Genomic DNA, 19,642 nt, shown 5'->3' with positions numbered 1-19,642 from the left:
CATCATTTTGATTCCAAAACAAAGGAATTACTTAAATCTCTATACTATCTGTCCTATAACTTATAGTTTGGCATGGACGTGATGTTCCTATAAATTCCGTGGATCTGGCATCATATGTGGGGTTCATTGAAGATTACTATTTCGACTTTGAGAATTATCAAGTTATCTTCTGTCAAAATGATCAGATTACCGTTCCATGTGAACTAGTTTAGTGAAAGTTTGTGCCTCTTGTTTTCCCATTGGGTGAAAGATCTTTGACAGGTGTTGGTCCCTTGAAGCATAATGCTAAAGATGCTGCATATTAGGTCCGAACTAAAAATAGGGATCCACGATGTTAGATCCTGACCATTTTGACAGAATGCTAAAGATGCTGCATATTAGATCCTGACCATTTTGACAGGGTTGATTCCATGACTAAAAATAGGGATGCAAACAGTTCGGATCTGGAACAGCTAAATACATTGGGGAGTCGGGTCTGGTCAGGTCCGGAACAGCCAAAATTTGAAAAACCTCCATCCTGGATCCGACCCATTTGCATCCCTAGCTAAAAACAAAAGCCCAGCTCTATTTTTCATTCTTTTCTTTGTTTATTTTTTGGCTAGGCTTTCAGACCTCTAGTTGGTAACTCTTGAGGTACCCCCTTGCCCGACCACAGGGGAGTACACCCAGATTCTACCTTGTGGCAAGGGATGCCCTCCATGAGTTTAGCTCTGTTTTGGGAGCTGGAGATGGGTGGGTGGGGGGGGGGGGGGGGGGTAGTATTCAATAAGGGTTTAATCAATACCACCTACCACAATGGTGCTTGAAAACCCTGTTTTGGGAGATGAGAATGGTGTTCATTTTGGGAGATGAGAATGGTGTTCAGAGCGGAGAAGAGGGAGTAGATGGGCCATTTTCAACTGTATCCTCATAAGTATGTAGTTGACAACTCCAGCCTCATCTCTCATTTTCTTCTCCACTTCCATCACCCCTCTCATCTCATCTCCAACACCGGCTTCCAAACAGAGCCTTGGTGATGTTCACAAGTCACCCTCTTCAGTCTTGTTTTATGCTTAAATAAAAAATGCATGTGATAGCAGTTCATGTCAAAACTGAAGCTGATAACATCCCTAATGTTTTCATGTGCTGATTGAAACCCGAGTCACATGGATGAAGAATGATTCTCAAACTTCCTAGGCAGCGTTCTCACCAACTATTGCATCACAAAAGCCCGGGTAACGCTTGGCTTAAACTGGTCCTTTTGCTAAAATCATAAGAGATGCATGTTCTGGTCCTGGACAAACTGGCCATATGTACCATATGATCTACCTTCTGTTTTGAGAGGTTGTGTCCAGGAGAGGCGATGCCCTTGGCCCAATCAGGCCTGGATTTATTTTCACTGGACATGATAAATCCATCTGATAGATCATCTCAAATGGAAAGACAAAAAGCAAGTGATTCTCCCATTTATGCAATGATGTGTCCAGGTCCTGTCATCTGTCTCTTGCTTGGTTTCAAGTTCCTCATGGGAGAGGCATGGGACGAAAGGAGGGATGTCAATGGATTGGATATTATCCAATGTCTAAAGGAAATTGAATCCAAGTAATAATTGGATTTGGATTCAGTCTAGGATTTTACATCCAAATTCAATGGATATTCATATCTGAATATATGTAATTAGTCAGGTTCAGTACTACCCTTTCTCCTTCTGAATTTGAACCAATCAACCAATATCGGATTGCTTAGGTCTACTATATGCTACATTGATAACGAAATCCGATGCATTTACATCCCTAGATAAAAGGATTTGGATGGTTCAATGTAATCCAAACTTGGCCAGCATCCCTGTTTCAATGGGTCTGAGGTGACGGATGACCCATTCTTTTAGATGGGTCCATGCCCGGATACCAAAATTTGCATAAGATTTATGGTCACGCATACCACCCTTATGTGTTCTCCACGGTAAAAGAGAACTTAAAGTGGGTGTTCATAGCTGGAGAAACACTTCAAATCAACCTTCTTAGAATTCACCAAGATCAACCCCCACCACGATGAAGTGCTTTGAATTTTGCAACTTCGCATATGTAGAGAAACACTTTGACACACGCATTCACTCACAAATGCCCGATTCTTTGGTTAATTCGCATCTAAGTTGATCACTAAAACACTTACCACGATCTTGATCACAAAACAGAGAATATTCACCATGGACAGAAGACTATGAAGAAAGACATGCAGCAGCCAGGTGCAAAGCTAAAGCTTGTCTCTGGTGTGCGACCTACGCGACCTGGGATGACCTGTCCAAAGTTTTGTTTTTTGGTAGAAACCACCAATGGATTGAGAACCTGAAATTAGGCAATGTTTATATCTTTTACAACTAATGGAGCTAAATATGTAGGAACATCAGTAAGCAGCCGGAGATGAAGATGCATCCTCAGAAAGAAGAGGCAGATGAAGCCGAGTTAGATGTAATGATTTGCTTGCTGGTTGTTTCAACTTTCAAGAGCTTTAGTTGGCATGCCATGCACGTAAGGGGACTATTTATCGGTAATTTTTTTGTGTAAATCTGGTTATAGGTCCAGTTGAGAACATCCAAGAGTCAGGCAAAACTATGCCAATTTTCTGTAATGATGAAAATTTAATCACTGCCATCGCTTGAGGATTAGGTAAAATGTAGCACATTCAAAAAACTTCTCAGAAGCCTGTGGCCATCTGAAAGTCAAAAGCTAGATACGATGTAGCGAATGAATTCATATTTGCAGGATAAATTTTATGGCTCAAGGAAATATATTTCATTAGAAAAAAGAGAATACAACATGAACAATTACGTCACTTCATGCTGGAGTTAACAAAGTCTCATTTATCTAGGTCCAAAGCTACAATCAGAATCCCGCAAGAGTGCCAGAATCTTCAGAAAATGGTTCCATTTGTGGTGCAGTAAACACTAAGCAAAATGCTTAAAATGTAGAGCCATTAAATCCAACAAAGTTTCCCTTCACAAGAATGGAAAGAACCGATCATGAGAGCAAAGATCAACGATCAAGAATGATGAAAAAATAGATTGAATCAGTCTGTTTCCAATAAATGGTAAAAAAGAACACAGCACATGAGCTTACAAAAAGATTAAAAAAAATTATAAAGCCTCCAGAGAATAAGCTGCATCGGGCATCAGTTAATTTATTACAATCAAAGCTTATGCTTTCAATATTCAAGACCTGAAACCATTCTTCAGCTCACAATCTCATCCTGTTCAGAAGTCAACCTAGAGATTACACATATCTTGAGCTTTAGATAAATGCAGAAGACTTCAACACTAAGTTGGCCAATGTCATCTATTAATCCACTATAAAAAGAGGACTGATTTCAGCTATCACGAGTTTATGCCCAAACACTCTACCATTGCTCAAGCTTCTGACTTTGAAAGAGACTCGATTTAGAAGGCAATAAATAGCCTTGCTGTATCAACATAATGTGTTGGATAACTAGATTAACTCCAAAAGAGTCGAATGACAAAATGCTTGGACGATAAGGTATATCTAGACATTTGAAAATACTGTCCGAGTTTGAAAGTCCTTTGAAAAAACACCACCACGGTTGCATCTTATTCATGACGGGAAAATTTGGTAAATGGAGTCAAACCAAGTACTTGAATACATTTTAGGAAAAGAGAAGCAAATTCTTGAGTCGAATTTAGCCTTCTCGCAAGTTCATAAAGGTTTGGCACAAAAGTAGGTTGTCCTTGAGCAGAAAATTAGTCGCCTATAGAACTCAAACAACATAGGATTATCTAGAGCGCTACTGACACATTGAGAACTAATACCCTGGCTCACTCTTAGGCAAACTACGAAATGAAGAAGCCCCTTTTTCACCATTACTAGGCAGAAGTTACTAATGTATATCCTATAGCGCACTTAGTAACACAAGCTTCCTACACAAGATATGCACATAAATTTGTAAGCAAATTGGAAGTGAGCAGTAGGATCAATACTGGGTGTGTACATAGCAGAGGATCCCCATCAGCTTACTACATAGTGAAGCTAGTTTCCTCTATCAATGATGGCATACCAATGGAAGCAATAGGTTCTCCTGTGATAGCACAATCACTGATAAATTTACACATCATTTTACCAACAATTTCCAAGATTAGCAACGGGTGCCACATTAGGCTCCTGGCAAATCTTGAATTTTGCCGTGAGCAGCTACTATTTTATATCCAAATGGTAGTTTTTCATAGTGACAAACTGTGTCTATCTTCATGTATGGCATTCTTTTTTAGTGCATCCTATTGTTAGTAAGAATAAGAGAAATATTGACCATTGATGCTCTTAGAGAGCCGGACATGACACTTGTTAGTTTATTCACTGTTAGTGCATCCTATTGTTACAAATTTTCTTTTACAAAATTTATGTTTATAACACATTATGTTTGTCCAAACAATTACTACAAGGCAGAAGGATGTACCCTTAACTTCAATGTATAGCACTATTCCTGTCTGAAAGAAGGCACCTAATATTTTTGTAGAAATTATTTTCTCACATAACTGTTCAAACATGAATATCTAAACTTATATATTTAGTATATAATACAACATAAAGATTTCCATCTATGTATTGGATGGATTATGACCAATCGTATTCTACTAAAATGAATTGAAGTTTAACATGAAACTATTTGGTGGAACGTGACAAAGAAAATTCATATTATTTGACCATGATGATACTGTGAGTCCACATCCTTGTTGGATTCATTAAGACATTTTAGGCTCTGTTTGGGAGCCCGAGATGGGATGAGATGAGAGTGGAGATGGTATTTAATGAGGGTGTAATTAATACCACCTACACTCACAGTTTGGGAACATCGTTTTGGGAGATGAGAATGGTGTTGGGAGTGGAGATGGGCCATTTTCAACTACATCCTCATCTCTCATTTTCATCTCCACACCCATCACCCCTCTCATCTCCTCTCCAACACCGGCTTCCAAACAGAGCTTTATCTTCATTGATTGAGCATAGTCACCTGTATTGTTCAAGATATTTCTCGGCAAGGGTATCTCGGAGAGATTTTCAAAAGTAAAAATACAAAAAATATGAAAAATAATAAGAAAATAATAGGTATTCTTGGAAAAATAGAAGGAAATAACTTTGAATAGATTTTAAAATACAAAAAGAAACCAAAAAATATTAAAATATATAAAATATTTTTTTTTCCAAAAATATTGCAATATTTTTGTTCTTGGCGATATTTTGAATAAAGCGATATCGGCTACCTTGAAATAACTGATACTAAAGCGATATTTTCAAAATATGGCCGATATAGGTGACACTGGGTTGAGGACACATGCACTCACATCTGATGCTTCCTTGCTGGATTCATTAAGGTAGTTTGTCTTCATTTACGTACACATTTAATTAATTCAACAATTTCTTGTATGGTGCAGAAGATGACTCTCTTGCTTATATCTCTAGATACATCTAATTTCTTCTAGGCCTGTTGCAGAAAATTTGTGGCAGATGCAACAATTTCTGATGCTCAGTTAATGAGGTTTCTAGTCCATATAGAGTCAACAAAAAACTTCACACGGCATCAATGAGGAAAAAAGGGAATGAAATTAAGAACTGGGAATTTCATTACTAGAATAAGAAATTGGTAGAGTTTCATTCACATACAGGATTATCTACATGAAGAATGTGTTTATTCATTCAAAACAGTGACCACATATCAGCAAATAAGCAAATAGGACGAGATGCACGAATGTAATTTTCAATCCTTAGCCTATATGCCAATGAATCTGATAATAACCACGAATAGCAAACATAATTCTGATTCTGGGAAAAAAGCAACATAAGAAAACAATGAACAAAAGAACAAGTCAAAACTAACATCCTAATGTTTACCTTTACATCATAGAACTTGATATAAAACCTTGAACTATCAATAGATAATTTAGTTTCAAGAATTTCTGCAATAGCTGAACTCAGCTTCCCATTAACGCTTGGACCAACGCCCCCAATGGAAATCAATTCCCCATATGCAGCTGGTTCTTCACTTCCACCAAACGCGATGGGCACACTTCTATTCAGTATAATCATAACATACTGAACAATCCATGAAGCCAAAAGAAAGAAAATTAAATAAATACAATGGCTACACTTACATTCACCATAATCATCCAATGCTACATAGTACATATACCATGAAAAGAAAAAGAAACAAAGGTAAGTAAAACATACAACTACATTACATGAAGCCAATATCAATAAAAGAAAAATAAGAATAATCACGGATTCATCTGTTAAAATTATGGGTATACAATAACCGATGGACCTGTAGTGTTGGTTTCATAAAGGGGTTATCTGTGATCATCCACCCCAGATAACACCTTCTCCCAAAAGGGAAAAACCACAATTTTAAACTAAAGGAGGTGAAATTTCCTGATTTCACCATAGTTTAAATTATCCATGAAATCATAAAGCCCAGAAACCAAAGAAAACCCCTAAATTGAACTTAAAAGGAAACATTAAATTATCCATTGAAAGTATAAGCTTAGAAGATGAAAAAACGAGACCTACTCACAAAAGATGCAGAAGATCAAAGCAGAAACTGCCATTGTCAAAATCTTCACAGATATACCCATGTCAGCAAAGAAGGAAGCAAAAGGTCAACAAAAACCACTCAAACAAATAAAATTATCTACCGAGACTTGGTTCATGGAAAAGAGCCACTATTTCATCAAATAAAACCATCACATGCAGAAAATTCATCAGGCATAGACGAAGATTGAAAAAAAAAACGCTCAAAAGAAAGCAGGAAGCCACTAAAATCATCAAAATGCAAATTAAAGAAGCAAATAGCCACTCAGCCTTCAAAAATTATCACATACTGCACAACCAACAAATATGATGATAGGAAGGAAACCGACATTACATGCTCTACACAACTACATGCAGATTTTTAAAATCCCTAACAAGGTGGAAAAAATATTTATTAGACTATTTCAGAGATTTATTTGGTCGGGCAAATCAGAAGGCTCATATACTTCATTGGTAAGTTGGCATGTAATTGCTCAACTCCTCCATCTAGGCAGTTTAGGGATACATAACTTGCATAAATTTAACAAGGCACCTTTGGCAAAATGGTTATGGTCGATTTGCAATAAAGAAGGTAGAATTAAGGTCCTTTACATTGAGAAGTATAACTTAAAGCGGTGGCCCTCCTAGTGGTCAGAAAATCAAAATTGGAAGAGGGTTTCGGGTGTTTGGAAGGGTTGGATCATGGCATTCGAGTTGAAGTGGGGAATGGCAACACAACCCTGTTTTGGCAGGACTATTGGTGGGAAGATGGCAGCTTAGGGATGTATTCCCTAACCTATATGACACCACAAGAAGAAGATATGCCCAGGTTATTGAACTATGGTAGTCTTCCGCAGCAACTTGGGACTTGGTACTAAGAAGAAACCCTTCAGATTTAATCTTTGATCAGTGGTCTACTCTCATCAGTCAAGTTAAGATTCTATTGTGGCCTCAAAGAGAGGATGAAGTGAAGTGGAGGTTCTCTTGTGATGGCGTTTTCAAGACATTTACTTGGCGTTGTCCTCCCCCACTATGCAATAGCTGCCAAAAGGCACTCTGGAGGGGTGGTCTACCGCTTAGGAGATCACTCATGGCATGACAAATCATGCATGGGTGTGTTAATACCGAAATCAGATTGAAAAATAGAGGTTTTCATCACAACGCGTCATCACCTAGTGGATCGGTTTTTCTGTCACAGAAAATCGTCTTTAGGGACCTTATAGATGTTTTACTGAGCGGATTGCAGCAGGGGTGACAGTCCGAATTCAGAAAATGTGTAATGGGTGGAGCTTCTGAGGTTGGCCAAGGCGAGGTTGATGGAACAGATCTTGGAGAACTCTGAAGGGTAACGTCTTAATCAGATCCGCAGCAGCAAACTGTCTGGACCAGTGCCTTCAGAGGGAGTGATGCAGAAATGTATCACTCCCTTCTCATTCCATGTGTGTGTGTGTCTGTGTGTGTGTGTGTGTGTCACGGTGGGTTAATCTGTAACAGTGTGTGTGCATCCGTCTGTGAGTACTTCTTTGGTTGCAGACCCGCTGCATCTACCGTTTCTGGCACTCTCCTACGTTCTGCGGGGAGCTGGTTCAATATTCAGGGAAGGGGAAACTGCAATTTCTTGGGGCTACAGAGCATCATTTCACACCCAAGAAAGAAGTTTACAGAGTAATGAAGGAAACCCATGTCAACAGAACCAAACAAAAACATTCAGAATTGTGCATGATTGAAATAGAGAGAGGAGGAGAAGAAGAAGAGGAAATGGTGGGGTGTCATACTTACAGATTCAGGCTTGCCAATGATTTTGGCAACCGTTTTGGTTGCGTCTTTGAGGATGTCAGACGCAACCACCGAATCAACGGGGAGGTTGGTGAAGAGGTTCAGAGTCGGCATCCCACCTCACTTGCTTCTGCTCTTGAGTTACTATGGGAAAAGCAGGAGCCACGAGCGAGGGATGATATAACCCTTCATCATCATAATAAAACCCAAGGGATGTGAGGTGCAGACTGGTAGGGGCCGGATCATGTCTTGTCAGATCCAAATTCGGATCTGAGATGCATGCAAGAGACCGGGATCCGAACCTGGATCCCATGATACAAAAAGAGGTAATGTTTAGATAACTGAACATATTAGGCCTCATGTTCTCTTTCTTTCCCATAATTTGGAGTGTTTTATGATAGATCTGAACCGTTAGATGTGTTTAGCATGCTTGATTTAGTGAAAATACACTCTTGGATCATATTTTTTCGCTGAAAAACATGTTTTTATGAGCCGGGAAAAATCGTAAAACCTTTATAACCATTGATTTTGCAGCACCCAAAAAACCTGTATCCAGGTCAGATTTTGGTGATCCAAAAGCATGTTCCCATTAAACAAAACCTATAGATCACATCTATGGTGTTAGATGTGAGAAAAAAATAACAAAAAAATATGATTTTGAAGGAGCAGAACGGGGCAAGTGGACAAAACCAGCGCATTACTCGTTGATTGGAGACCCAAAATGTATGTGTAAGTACAGGATCCAACAAAAAGGACATTCTTTTACATGTAAAAATTGCAAATGGATCTGATTTGATAAAATCTGAACATAAGTCCAACCCAAAATGTTTGCCCACATCTGAAAAAAATGATCCGATTAAATACATCTGAAACCGATCCAAAGAAACAGTTGGATCTTATTTTGGAGGTCCACATTTTTCAAATAATGTATCGAATATGGATTGGATATCTGAGCAAACTCAATGAACCATCTAATAAGCACGACTAGACTAGGGCTGTAAACGAGATGAGCTACTCATGGCTCGGCTCGTACAAAGCTCGTTCGAACTTGTGAAATAGGCTCGACAAGTTCGAGAATGAATGACCAATATTCAGCTCGACTTGGCTGGAACTTGTTAATTGATAATAAATATATTTTACATATATCTTATAATAGAATGAAGATGGTCAAGGTGTTTTGGTTGCAAGCAATAAGTTTAGAGTTCAAATAATATTGCTTAAGTTGAAACAAATACTTATGCTGTATTTGAGCTTGGCTTAATAGGTTTAAGGTTCAAATTTTATTATTTACAACTTGTATATATATTAGTAATGATAGGGTGCTCTGGGAGCACCTACTCCCACCTAATAGAAGCTTAAAATTATCAAAATTTGAGTGTTTTTTTCATTTTATTTAGTGAAAAATATGCTTTGGATCATGTGATTATGGTATATATGTAGGTTTTTACGATCTTCAAAAATCAACAGCTCACATGTACCAAATTTTCATGAATTAAAAAAACCTATTTTGATGTTCAAAAAACATGATCCAAAAAATATTTCCTATCAAATAATCTGTGTTAAGTACATCTATAAGGTCTGATTGAGAAGATGCAACCTACAACTATGATTTTCAGTAGGTAGGAGTAGGTGCTCCTAGAACACTGTAGCATTACTCTCTCTCTCTCTCTCTCTCTATATATATATATATATACACAAAGGCGTAGCTAGGGGGGGGGGCAAGCCCAGTCCTGCCTCCCGAAACAGTTATTTTTTTTTTTTTAAAGCTCGGTCCTAGCCCAGCCCTGACTGCAGTAAACAGTTTGATTTGTCCATATGAAATAGATTTTTATTAATAATTGTAGCCATTTTTTATTTTATCTCAAAAAAAAAAATTCGGGGGCGCTGCCACCGAACCCCCGACTATTGCACAAATAAACTTTTTTTGCTACACCCCTATATATATATATATATATATATATATATATATATATATATATATATATATATATATATATATGTATATATGAGCTAGCTTGTGCTCTCTCTTCTAGCTTGGGCTTTGCATGAGTGCAAGTTCACCATGACTTAACACAAGAAACGAGCCAAGCTTGAACGCCCTCTATTGGGTTCCTTCATCTCATTAACCAACTCTAAGCAGGGCTCCATGGAGAGAAGATGAGAAACAATGATCTTTTGATGCATGAAATCCGGCCCTGTTTTCTAAATATTTAAGGAAATTTTTTAAATGCACCTATGGTTTGAAAATTTTGGAAAACTCACCAAACGTCTTCTTTACGTAGATCAAAACAAAATGTTTTAACACTAACTTATCTTGGTGTAAGCACAAAGGTTACCTTTTTTACCGTGCAACCATTAGATTAGAACATACTACTGGGCATTGGTTGATATTCTTAATTCAAATTTTTATTTTATTGTGTTTCATTTAGCCTCAAAAGGAATTGACCTTTACATTATCATCATCCATAAGCTGCATTAAACTGAATCAACTTATAGAAAAGGAACATGGAACTTGGAAGGGGTAGTGAGCATCCTGATTGAAATAGACTCAAACTGTCCCAGATCCAACAAGATCAACATGCACCCAGATCCAAAGCAAATTGGATTAATCCAAACCCTAACAAAGCACAATCATTGGCAGTATTGCGTCCTCTGCACATCAGAGCTTCTTTTCTTTTTGTTCCAAATTACCACTGTCAACCGCTTTTGTAAGGGGTTATATTTGAAAGATCCTCATCCTTGGATCTGATTCATGACAAAATAGTCCATTGAGAGCCCGTTGAAGATCCATTAGCGGGCAGATAAAAGTGATAATAGAACTCCAGGTGCTTTATATTTTTCCTCTTTTAATGTCAAGTAGATGTCATTCTCAAGCATTGTCATGTAAAATGAGATCCACACCTTTTTCTATTTTGTGGATCAAAAAGTTTGGGCAAGGCAGGATGCAATCGCTCATCCAGAAAAGCAGGATGAGGTTGCATTGAGCACTAGAATGCAGTCACCAACTTACCCAACTTTTCTAGATAAGAGGGGCTGAGGGTGTTTGGACTTTGAAGGCATGTTTGCAATGACTTATGATTCTTCCATTTTCTCAAAATCTTGTGATTGTAGGCTACAATCATAACACACACTTTATCAAGGTTAGTGAAGCATGAGAAAAGTAAAAGTTGTGATTGTGATAGTCAGCTGTTATTATTTTTTGCCTTGAGAAAGTTGGTCACAAAATTGACCTTGTGATCAAGCTACTTTTTTGGCTGTGACTTTTCATCCCCACCTATGATCAAAGCAAAGATGCACCAAAATAAGTTGGAAAATTGCAGTGTGCAGTAGTTAAAGAGTGCATCAGAAAAGCTGCTCCCCTATTGACCAACTGCAAAATAATTGTAGAAAGCCTTCATGAGTTCAAAAGAACATAACCATGGTTAAAGATTCCATAGTTCAATAACCATAGTTAAAGATTCCATAGATACAAATAGCCAGTTCGGGAGGAATGTCATCCATCAGATCATAATCAGTCTACAGTCTACACTTTGGCGGGCTCCTGTCCTGGTGCTACTTCAAGATACAACATAATCCTTGCGAAAGGAGCAATATCAACCAGCAGCTTTAGTCACGTAGATATCCCTTGTTTTAGCTTTTCGCGTGTTATTATATATGTGGAATAGGATTCCTGCAGGCTTGCAGATTGAATGTTTTTATACTACAAATGTGTACCATCATAACCCATCTCTCTCTCTCTCTCTCTCTGCCGTTGAAAGCCAAATGGATCTCACTAAATTCTTCAAAATATAACCAAACCCAGCACACTCTTCAAGAACAAGCAAGAACAAAACCACTCCCTCAACTATCAATCATCAAAAGCCATATTCCTTACAAGCTTACAAGGACCAAAATTAAGAAAAGCTAAACAACTAAAGGGGAAAAGGCATAAAGAAAAGAAAAAACACATTAAAGCTATACAAGCAACGACCATGAGCAAACTGCCAATATTGCGTGTCTGAGGGCCACCATGAAGAAACAACTAGACGGCTATAACGTCTATGTTTGATGTGTCTTCACATCTCAGCACGATCCCTTCTAGGTTGGCGGGAAAGAAGCACTTGGCCCATTGGCATCCCGTGGAGAATGAATCATCAGGAGGAACAATCATAAGCACGGTATCATTCCTTTGGACCACACCCATTACGCTGACAGTACTCCCTTCTTTGATATACCTATATGGAGAGAGAGAGAGAGAGAGAGAGATCAGAAGGTGCTTTACAGACATAACTAAGAAGTCGGTTTCACCCATCCCCTGTCATCCCCATCTTCATACCCCTCTTTAGGATTTCATTGATGCAAGTTGTTTTGATGAAATCAGACTTCATAGATGTGATCTACATCATTCATTTAGAGAAGATCAACATTTAAATCGCTTAAATCTGACTTGTGTGCAGCATTTTTTGGCGATTCAAAAATCAACGGTTGACAAAACAACGAAATTTTGTGATTTAAAAAATCATATTTTTTGGTCAAAAAAATATGATCCACAAAGGTAGATTCCTGTTAAATCAATCATGCTGAATCCATCTATAAGGTCAGATTTGATCAAAACAACTTGAATCATAAGATTTAAGAGGGGTATGAAGATGGGGGATGGCATAGGGGATGAGTGAAACCCTACACCATAACCAAAGAGCTGAACAGAATGCATATAAAGTAATCGGCCCTTTTTTTCCCATCTAATCTCCATAACGTGAGAAAAGAAAAAGTGCAGAAGAAAATTTGGTATTATGCAAGATATACAAACGCCAGCAAAATGGGCAAAAGCACATTGTACAATAGGCACCTAACAAATGAAAATAAGAAACAATGCACAACTTAGATGCCAATTAGCCACCTTTTATTGTACCAAGATACACACCGCATCTCATTTTGACTCCAGTTCCATATCCTTTACATACTAATCTTATTGGAAACTTCATAAAATGATCCCATCCACATATCCATGTGGAACAGTACATATTTTCTTTTGGCATGATATCAACACCTCTGAACTAAAAATACTAATATTGTAAACAGGACAGATCAAAATAAGGAAGGTGCTGCTGTAGCAATCACAAGAAAAACAAGATGTTTTTTGCTTCATAGAAAGAATTGAATCTAACAGCATTGAAGATGCAAAGAAATTCAATTGTTAATTGAAAAAGTGCCACAAATATGAATTAAAAAAATGACAAACTTATTCCGTTGCTTTGAGTGTCAAATTTTTCTTAGCATAGGAGAAAGTTTAACAAGTCACAGCCAAACAGAAAACAATATAGTTATAAATCTTGAATCCTAATGTAAAAGAATTCTCAATTACAGCACAATAAACCATTAAAAATTGCCTTAACTCTTGCACAACAAATTTGAAACTAGTTCTCATAGAACATCTTAAAAAAAAACCCTTCGAAACTAGGTGCAGTTTAGTTGTAGAAGCTGACTGAAGATATGCAAAATTGACTTGCATATAAACCATGTTGGTGTATTTGCATAAACTATTTTCTCAGTGGATCAAAACTACGTACATGTAGTTGGGATAAGAATCGATGGTGATGATGAACTGCAGCACATGGGTTGCCCCCATAGGGACATGCATCTTCATTGATTACCATAACGAGTAATGACCAGAACACTAGAACGTGAAGTATTCAAAATGCTAATGACCATAAGACCAGAAAGTGAAGTATTCTTGGAAATAGTTTTGCATGGACTGATGAGTCCATGACCCAAACCAACCTGGTTACAACCTGTCACAGGGATTCAGCTAGCAGGGTGCCGCACTGGCGTCGATGCGGCGCAGGTGCCGCACCGGCGTCGACGCGGCACGGGTGCAGCACCGGGTGAGGTCAACCCGTCCTTGGGTGCGGTCAACGCACCCAGGGTCATTTTGGTCCAATTTTTAGGACTTTAAAAAAAAATCGCCAAGAAATTTTTTTTTAATATATGTCACAGGGATTCTCCAACTAGGTGCCGCACCCGCACCCGATGCGGTCAACCTGACCCTGGGTGCAGTCATCTCACCCAAGGTCATTTATGTCCAACTTTTGGACTTTATATATATATATATATATATATATATATATATATATATATATATATATATATATATATATATTTGTTTTATTTTATTTTATTTTTTTGCCGCACCCCCGCACCAGGGTTTTTTGGAAGTGCCACATCCCCACACCCGCACCCGCACCCATGTGACATAGGTTACAACTCGATCTGAATTGATAGGAGGGTTGGGTGTGGGTTTCAATGTAGAACTACTAAATAAGCAGGGAACCTGACCAGCTGCTCAACATAAAAAGATTTGGTTTTATTATGATATAAAAAATGAATACTAAGATCCTCAATGATCCATAACTGTGTTAAGATATGCACAAGTACCTTATCATTTGTAAAATAACATGACCGGACCATACCCAATTTCCAACCTGAACCCAGACATGGCTGAGTTGGACATGGGACTAAACCTTTTCAGAAGCCAATTTATTTTGAACCAAACATAACCATACCAGACCTCAAAATAAGACACTATTTAAAGGTTGAATTTCCTTTATGATTTTGAAAATCAACTACAAACTCAAACAGCCATTTATTTAACAAGAACTAGAAACTAGCATTGCTGTTTAATTCTATACATGCAAACCTCTCTCCAATACTGCCAAGGAATCATAATCAATTGTCTATTAATTCATTCCAACTTTTTCAGAAACTGTATGAATGCTTATAAGAGACCTTTAGCAATTTGTTGAAAATTATAAGTATGTTTTCAAGTAAATTTGTAATAAAATTTCTTCGACTTATACATACCAGTTCTTTTAGAAACTTGCATCAATGCTTACAAGGAACTAACACCAAATTTTTTTAAACCATATCAACTTGCATTTTAGGTGAACTTGTACTCATACTTGTCAGACTCATCTGAAGCATACAAATAGCAGTACTTTCACCTAGTATCAGTATATGCACAAATGCCTAGCAATTATGGTACTAATGTTCCAACTATTTGAAGAAGAATCAGCCATAAGTTTGTATCAGTTGTACAAAACCTGCATCAACATAAAACACAATATTGTGGCTCAAAAACAAAATGATCACAATTATGTTGACAGCCTGATCACAATTATGTTGACAGCCTGTCAATTAATAGCTCTTGTGTAACATGGCTGAAAGATGAACATGAAACCGGGAACACATCTAAGATTTTTAATTCATGTAGAAGTTATGCAAACTATCATCTGATCATGAGCATAATAGTTTTAAAAGATCGCAAGTCAGCAATTTCCCAACTCATAAGTTGTACATGATGAAACATAACACTGGTGAAATAAAGTCAAATTATAAAAAATAAATCTAAGCAATCAAATCAAAAGCGAAGGATTAGAAAGTAAAAGAGATTTTAAGATAACTTACCCTTCTTTCATACGCATAATACGATCATCGCTTGAGAGATTTCTATCCCCTAACCACCTAATAAACTCAGGAGACAATTCTCTATTCTTCTGATTTATGTCAACAACAATAGACTCATCTATGTAAGCAGTTACTTTAGCACCATAGCCAGTTTTCACCAGCGCTCTCAATCCAGACTGAAAATCAGAGATGTAAAAGTCGACTACATGCCTCTGCCATAATTCATAAAAAAAGAAAGAAAAGAAAGTGAATATCAAGAGAAGAAATGGAAGACAATGCATTACAGATGGAAGGTTTAAGAGCATAAGGTAACCCAAGTGACAGAAAGACATCTTAAGGAATTCTAATTTGTAGTTCTAAAAAGTAAAAATGTAAAAGCAAGCATTGGCTCACTGGTACACAATACAGCAAGAAATTATACGAAGCTCAAGCTGTTCAAGAGACATAATTATTCTCAAGATGAAACCAATAACCTGAGTGCTAAACATTATTTTGAATTAGTTGTACAGACAGCACCAATATACATAAGATAGAATGGTAAAATGTTGTCATTTTATCAGGTCCATAAAACACACAAAAATGACAGAGTATACAATTTGAGACTCGGTTACTAACAAAAAACATCATGAATGCTGAGAGAACAGCTTCAGGTTTAGGCTCAATTTGGTCCTTGTGATATCTTGGCAGCCTAACCCTATATGGCACTAAGCTGGAATAAATGCCAGCAATCTTGAAAATAATCTTTGGTTAGGCAAGTAATGTTTGGTTCTCAGATAATAAAACCTTTTTTCTCTTCACAATTCTCATATACTTGTACATTTCGCTGAAAACAAAATATTATAGTTTTTATCCAAAAAATGAAAAGATATATCTGAAACCCTTGAGGTTGCCTATGAAACCACACCAAATCACAAAGTATATGATAGGCAAACTTTTCATTCACTAAGAACTGGATCAAGTTATGACTTCTCAGTGCACAGAAAGATAAAAAAGCAAGATATCCAGTAGTAATAAATTTTTATGTTACAGATTTTATACTTATCTCACAAAGAGTGAAAAAATGGTAATAAAAAAACATTGAAAAACTGCTCATGAACAAGGTCATCAAACACTAGATATATCACACTAAATTGGTTGCATGCATGAAACCTACCTCCAAAGACCTAAGTCCCCAAGTAAAGCGACGATGCTCAGCATTAGCAGCTTTGGAATCCCATTCCCTGTACTCATATAGGCTTGTTGAAGTATAGACACACCTAGGAACCTTTTGAAATGATGACTCCAGGGGGACATTTCCGCAAGTAACAACCTGAAAAGAAATAAATGTCGTCATAACCAGAAAGATGATTTGGCTCCTAAAAACATAGTTTACAATATATTTGAGAAGCAAATGTTGGCCAATTTTTTCAATCAAATGACCATGCTATTGCATAGACGAAGACCAGCATGCCCTTGGCAAATACAAGTCAAATTTTTTAACTAAAATATCAAAATGACTCAAATTATTGCAAAGATCAGCAAGGTTAATGTCCTTGGTGACTGTCACCCCAAACACTTCCAGCATCACCAATGGTCTCTCTTTTTCCACACACACACACACACACACACACACACACACACACACACACACACACACACACATTGTGGCAGTTTACATACCCCAGAGACCTTGACGTACTGCCCATTTTTAGCAGTCCTGAGCTCCGTATCTGGAAAACGGGCAATGAATCCTTTAATTTCTCTTGTCACACAACATGTGTTCCAAATGAAGAGTGCAGCAACTGGCCCAAAGATGACCACAATTACAACAAGTAGAATGGGACTGTGAACAGCTCCAAGAATAAATCCAGCAGCTATAAATCCCATTATAAACAGTAGAATCAGTAACCACAAAACAGGCTTTGGGAAGCTCCTTCTAAAGGAATGTCCATCATCATGACTGAGATTAGTGACAGCTTGTTGGTGAATCTTTGAAGCACTATGTAACTTGATTGATCCAAGAGAGTCCAACGGACCAGACACCTTGCGAGGTGCACCCGATGAATTAAGTGGCCCAGAAGAAATGGGGCCTGAAGTTATAAGCCCCGTTGTAGGAAGTACTGGGGGGAGAGGACCAGAGTTCTGGCGTACCACCTGTGTAACTCCTCCAGATTGAGGTCCAGAAGACTTCTTGACAGGATCTCCATATCTGTTTAGTGGCCCAGAGTTGGACTTTTGTCTATTAGGTCCCTGAGCAGAACCTGGAACTGAACCAGATGAAACAGGACCTGGTGTAGAGAAGCTACCCCTTGTTGCAGAGTGGGTGATTGGCCCTGAATGTGAAGCAGCACCACCAAATGATCCAGTTCTTGAAGGTGCACCAGGCATAGGTCCAGACTTCCTTGACTTTGAACCATCTACAGGAATGTCAAACATTTTCCCAAGCTCCCCAGATTTCTTAATATCCCCGCCTGTGTAGGGCATGACTGTGGAGCTCATTGTAATTGGCCTCTCTTTAGGCTGTTCAGGCCGGCCTGAGACATAAAGCCCATTACTGAGCTGATGAGAAGGGAATCTTGAACCCATCAACCTTGTTTAAAGAATTGGACCAAACAAAGATGCCAACAAAGCTGCTCAACTTGTTCCAATCCCAAGTGTTGTCTGTCACCTCCAATCAAACAGTTAAGCACAGGTCAAAGGTGGGTGTCCCATTTCTTTTCTACTGGCATCTTCTTACAGCTATGAGAGTTGCACCTTGCACTATATGTGGTATTCGAGCATGTTGCTGCAGATGAACAAAGAAAAAAATACATTGCTGAGAATTTACAGAATCCTGAACAAAAGCTGCAAATGCACAATCAACAACATTAGACAAACAATTTGACATGAAAAGGTAGATACACATGACAGTGATCACTGATCCAACAAGCCCAACCCACGAGTAATCTCAGAAATAAAGTACTAATAGCAACAAAACATAACCTGCTTATGACAAACCTTCTAGAGGCCTGCATCAAAAACACATAAATTGCATGGGATCACAAATACAAGACAACCCAAATATCTTCACTTATGAGCATATCAATGTCCCAATCATAAGTTTTACTTCAAGCCCCTAAACATTCTGAGATTGAAAACATGAGTAATATCTGGGAGAAAAGGCAACAAATGCCTGAACAATTAAAGAAAAAAAGACATCTCAGCAACAACTGAAGTGTTCTGTACAGAATGACCACTTTTGACCAAAATGTAACAGAAAATTCCTAAGCATCCCCAACAAAAGATAAACTGTAAACCAAATGTCATAAAGAGCATGACCAGTTTCACATATAACAAATTAGGAAGCAATGAGTTGCTCATTGATTTGAGAAGCAGAGAAGGCAAACAGCATGTAGTAATATCTGGGAGAAAAGGCAACATATGCCTGAACAATTAAAAAGAAAGACATCTCAGGAACAACTTCCGTACAGAATGACACTTTTGACCAAAATGTAACAGAAAATTCTAAGCATCCCCAACAAAAGATAAACAACTGTAAACCAAATGTCATAAAGAGCATGACCAGTTTCACATATAACAAACTAGGAAGCAACGAGTTGCTCATTGATTTGAGAAGCAGAGAAGAAAAACGGCATGCGGTACCATTCAAAGCCAACTTATATATTTGCACCCACTAGAGCTGGGAAACAAGCTGAGCTGTTTGTGGCTCGGCTCGTAAAGAGCTTGCTCAAACTCATAAAATAGACTCGGCAAGCTGAATATGAACAATAGGCAGTCGGCGCGGCTCAACTGTTATAAGCTCGTTAAGTATTAAAAAATATATTTTACATATATTTTACATGTATTTTCTGTAATCCTATTTCTTCCAGCTCTAAACCAATGTATTTTTTTCTATA

The 19,642-nt window shown here is 37.8% G+C and overlaps 2 protein-coding genes across 2 annotated transcripts; both read right to left on the bottom strand.

Moving 5' to 3' along the window:
• Positions 1-2,793: 2,793 nt before the first annotated feature.
• Positions 2,794-8,484, bottom strand: LOC149837101 (uncharacterized). Its single transcript, XM_090007246.1, has 3 exons — positions 8,328-8,484; positions 5,874-6,074; positions 2,794-2,972 (listed from the first exon to the last, which is right to left on the bottom strand). The coding sequence occupies exons 1-3, from the start codon at positions 8,436-8,438 to the stop codon at positions 2,937-2,939; spliced, it is 348 nt and encodes a 115-aa protein (XP_089863372.1). The 5' UTR covers positions 8,439-8,484; the 3' UTR covers positions 2,794-2,936.
• A 3,663-nt stretch (positions 8,485-12,147) lies between these two features.
• Positions 12,148-18,561, bottom strand: LOC149837100 (protein SHOU4-like). The gene is made up of 4 exons (XM_090007245.1): positions 17,427-18,561; positions 16,921-17,076; positions 15,768-15,979; positions 12,148-12,538 (listed from the first exon to the last, which is right to left on the bottom strand). Exons 1-4 carry the CDS (start codon positions 18,330-18,332, stop codon positions 12,346-12,348), a joined length of 1,467 nt encoding a protein of 488 aa, XP_089863371.1. The 5' UTR covers positions 18,333-18,561; the 3' UTR covers positions 12,148-12,345.
• Positions 18,562-19,642: the final 1,081 nt, after the last annotated feature.

The sequence above is a fragment of the Nuphar pumila genome, chromosome 5 (assembly GCF_984573655.1).
Source record: "Nuphar pumila chromosome 5, dmNupPumi1.hap1.1, whole genome shotgun sequence".
Lineage (NCBI taxonomy): Eukaryota > Viridiplantae > Streptophyta > Magnoliopsida > Nymphaeales > Nymphaeaceae > Nuphar > Nuphar pumila.
This window is presented reverse-complemented; position numbering and strand designations above follow the sequence as displayed.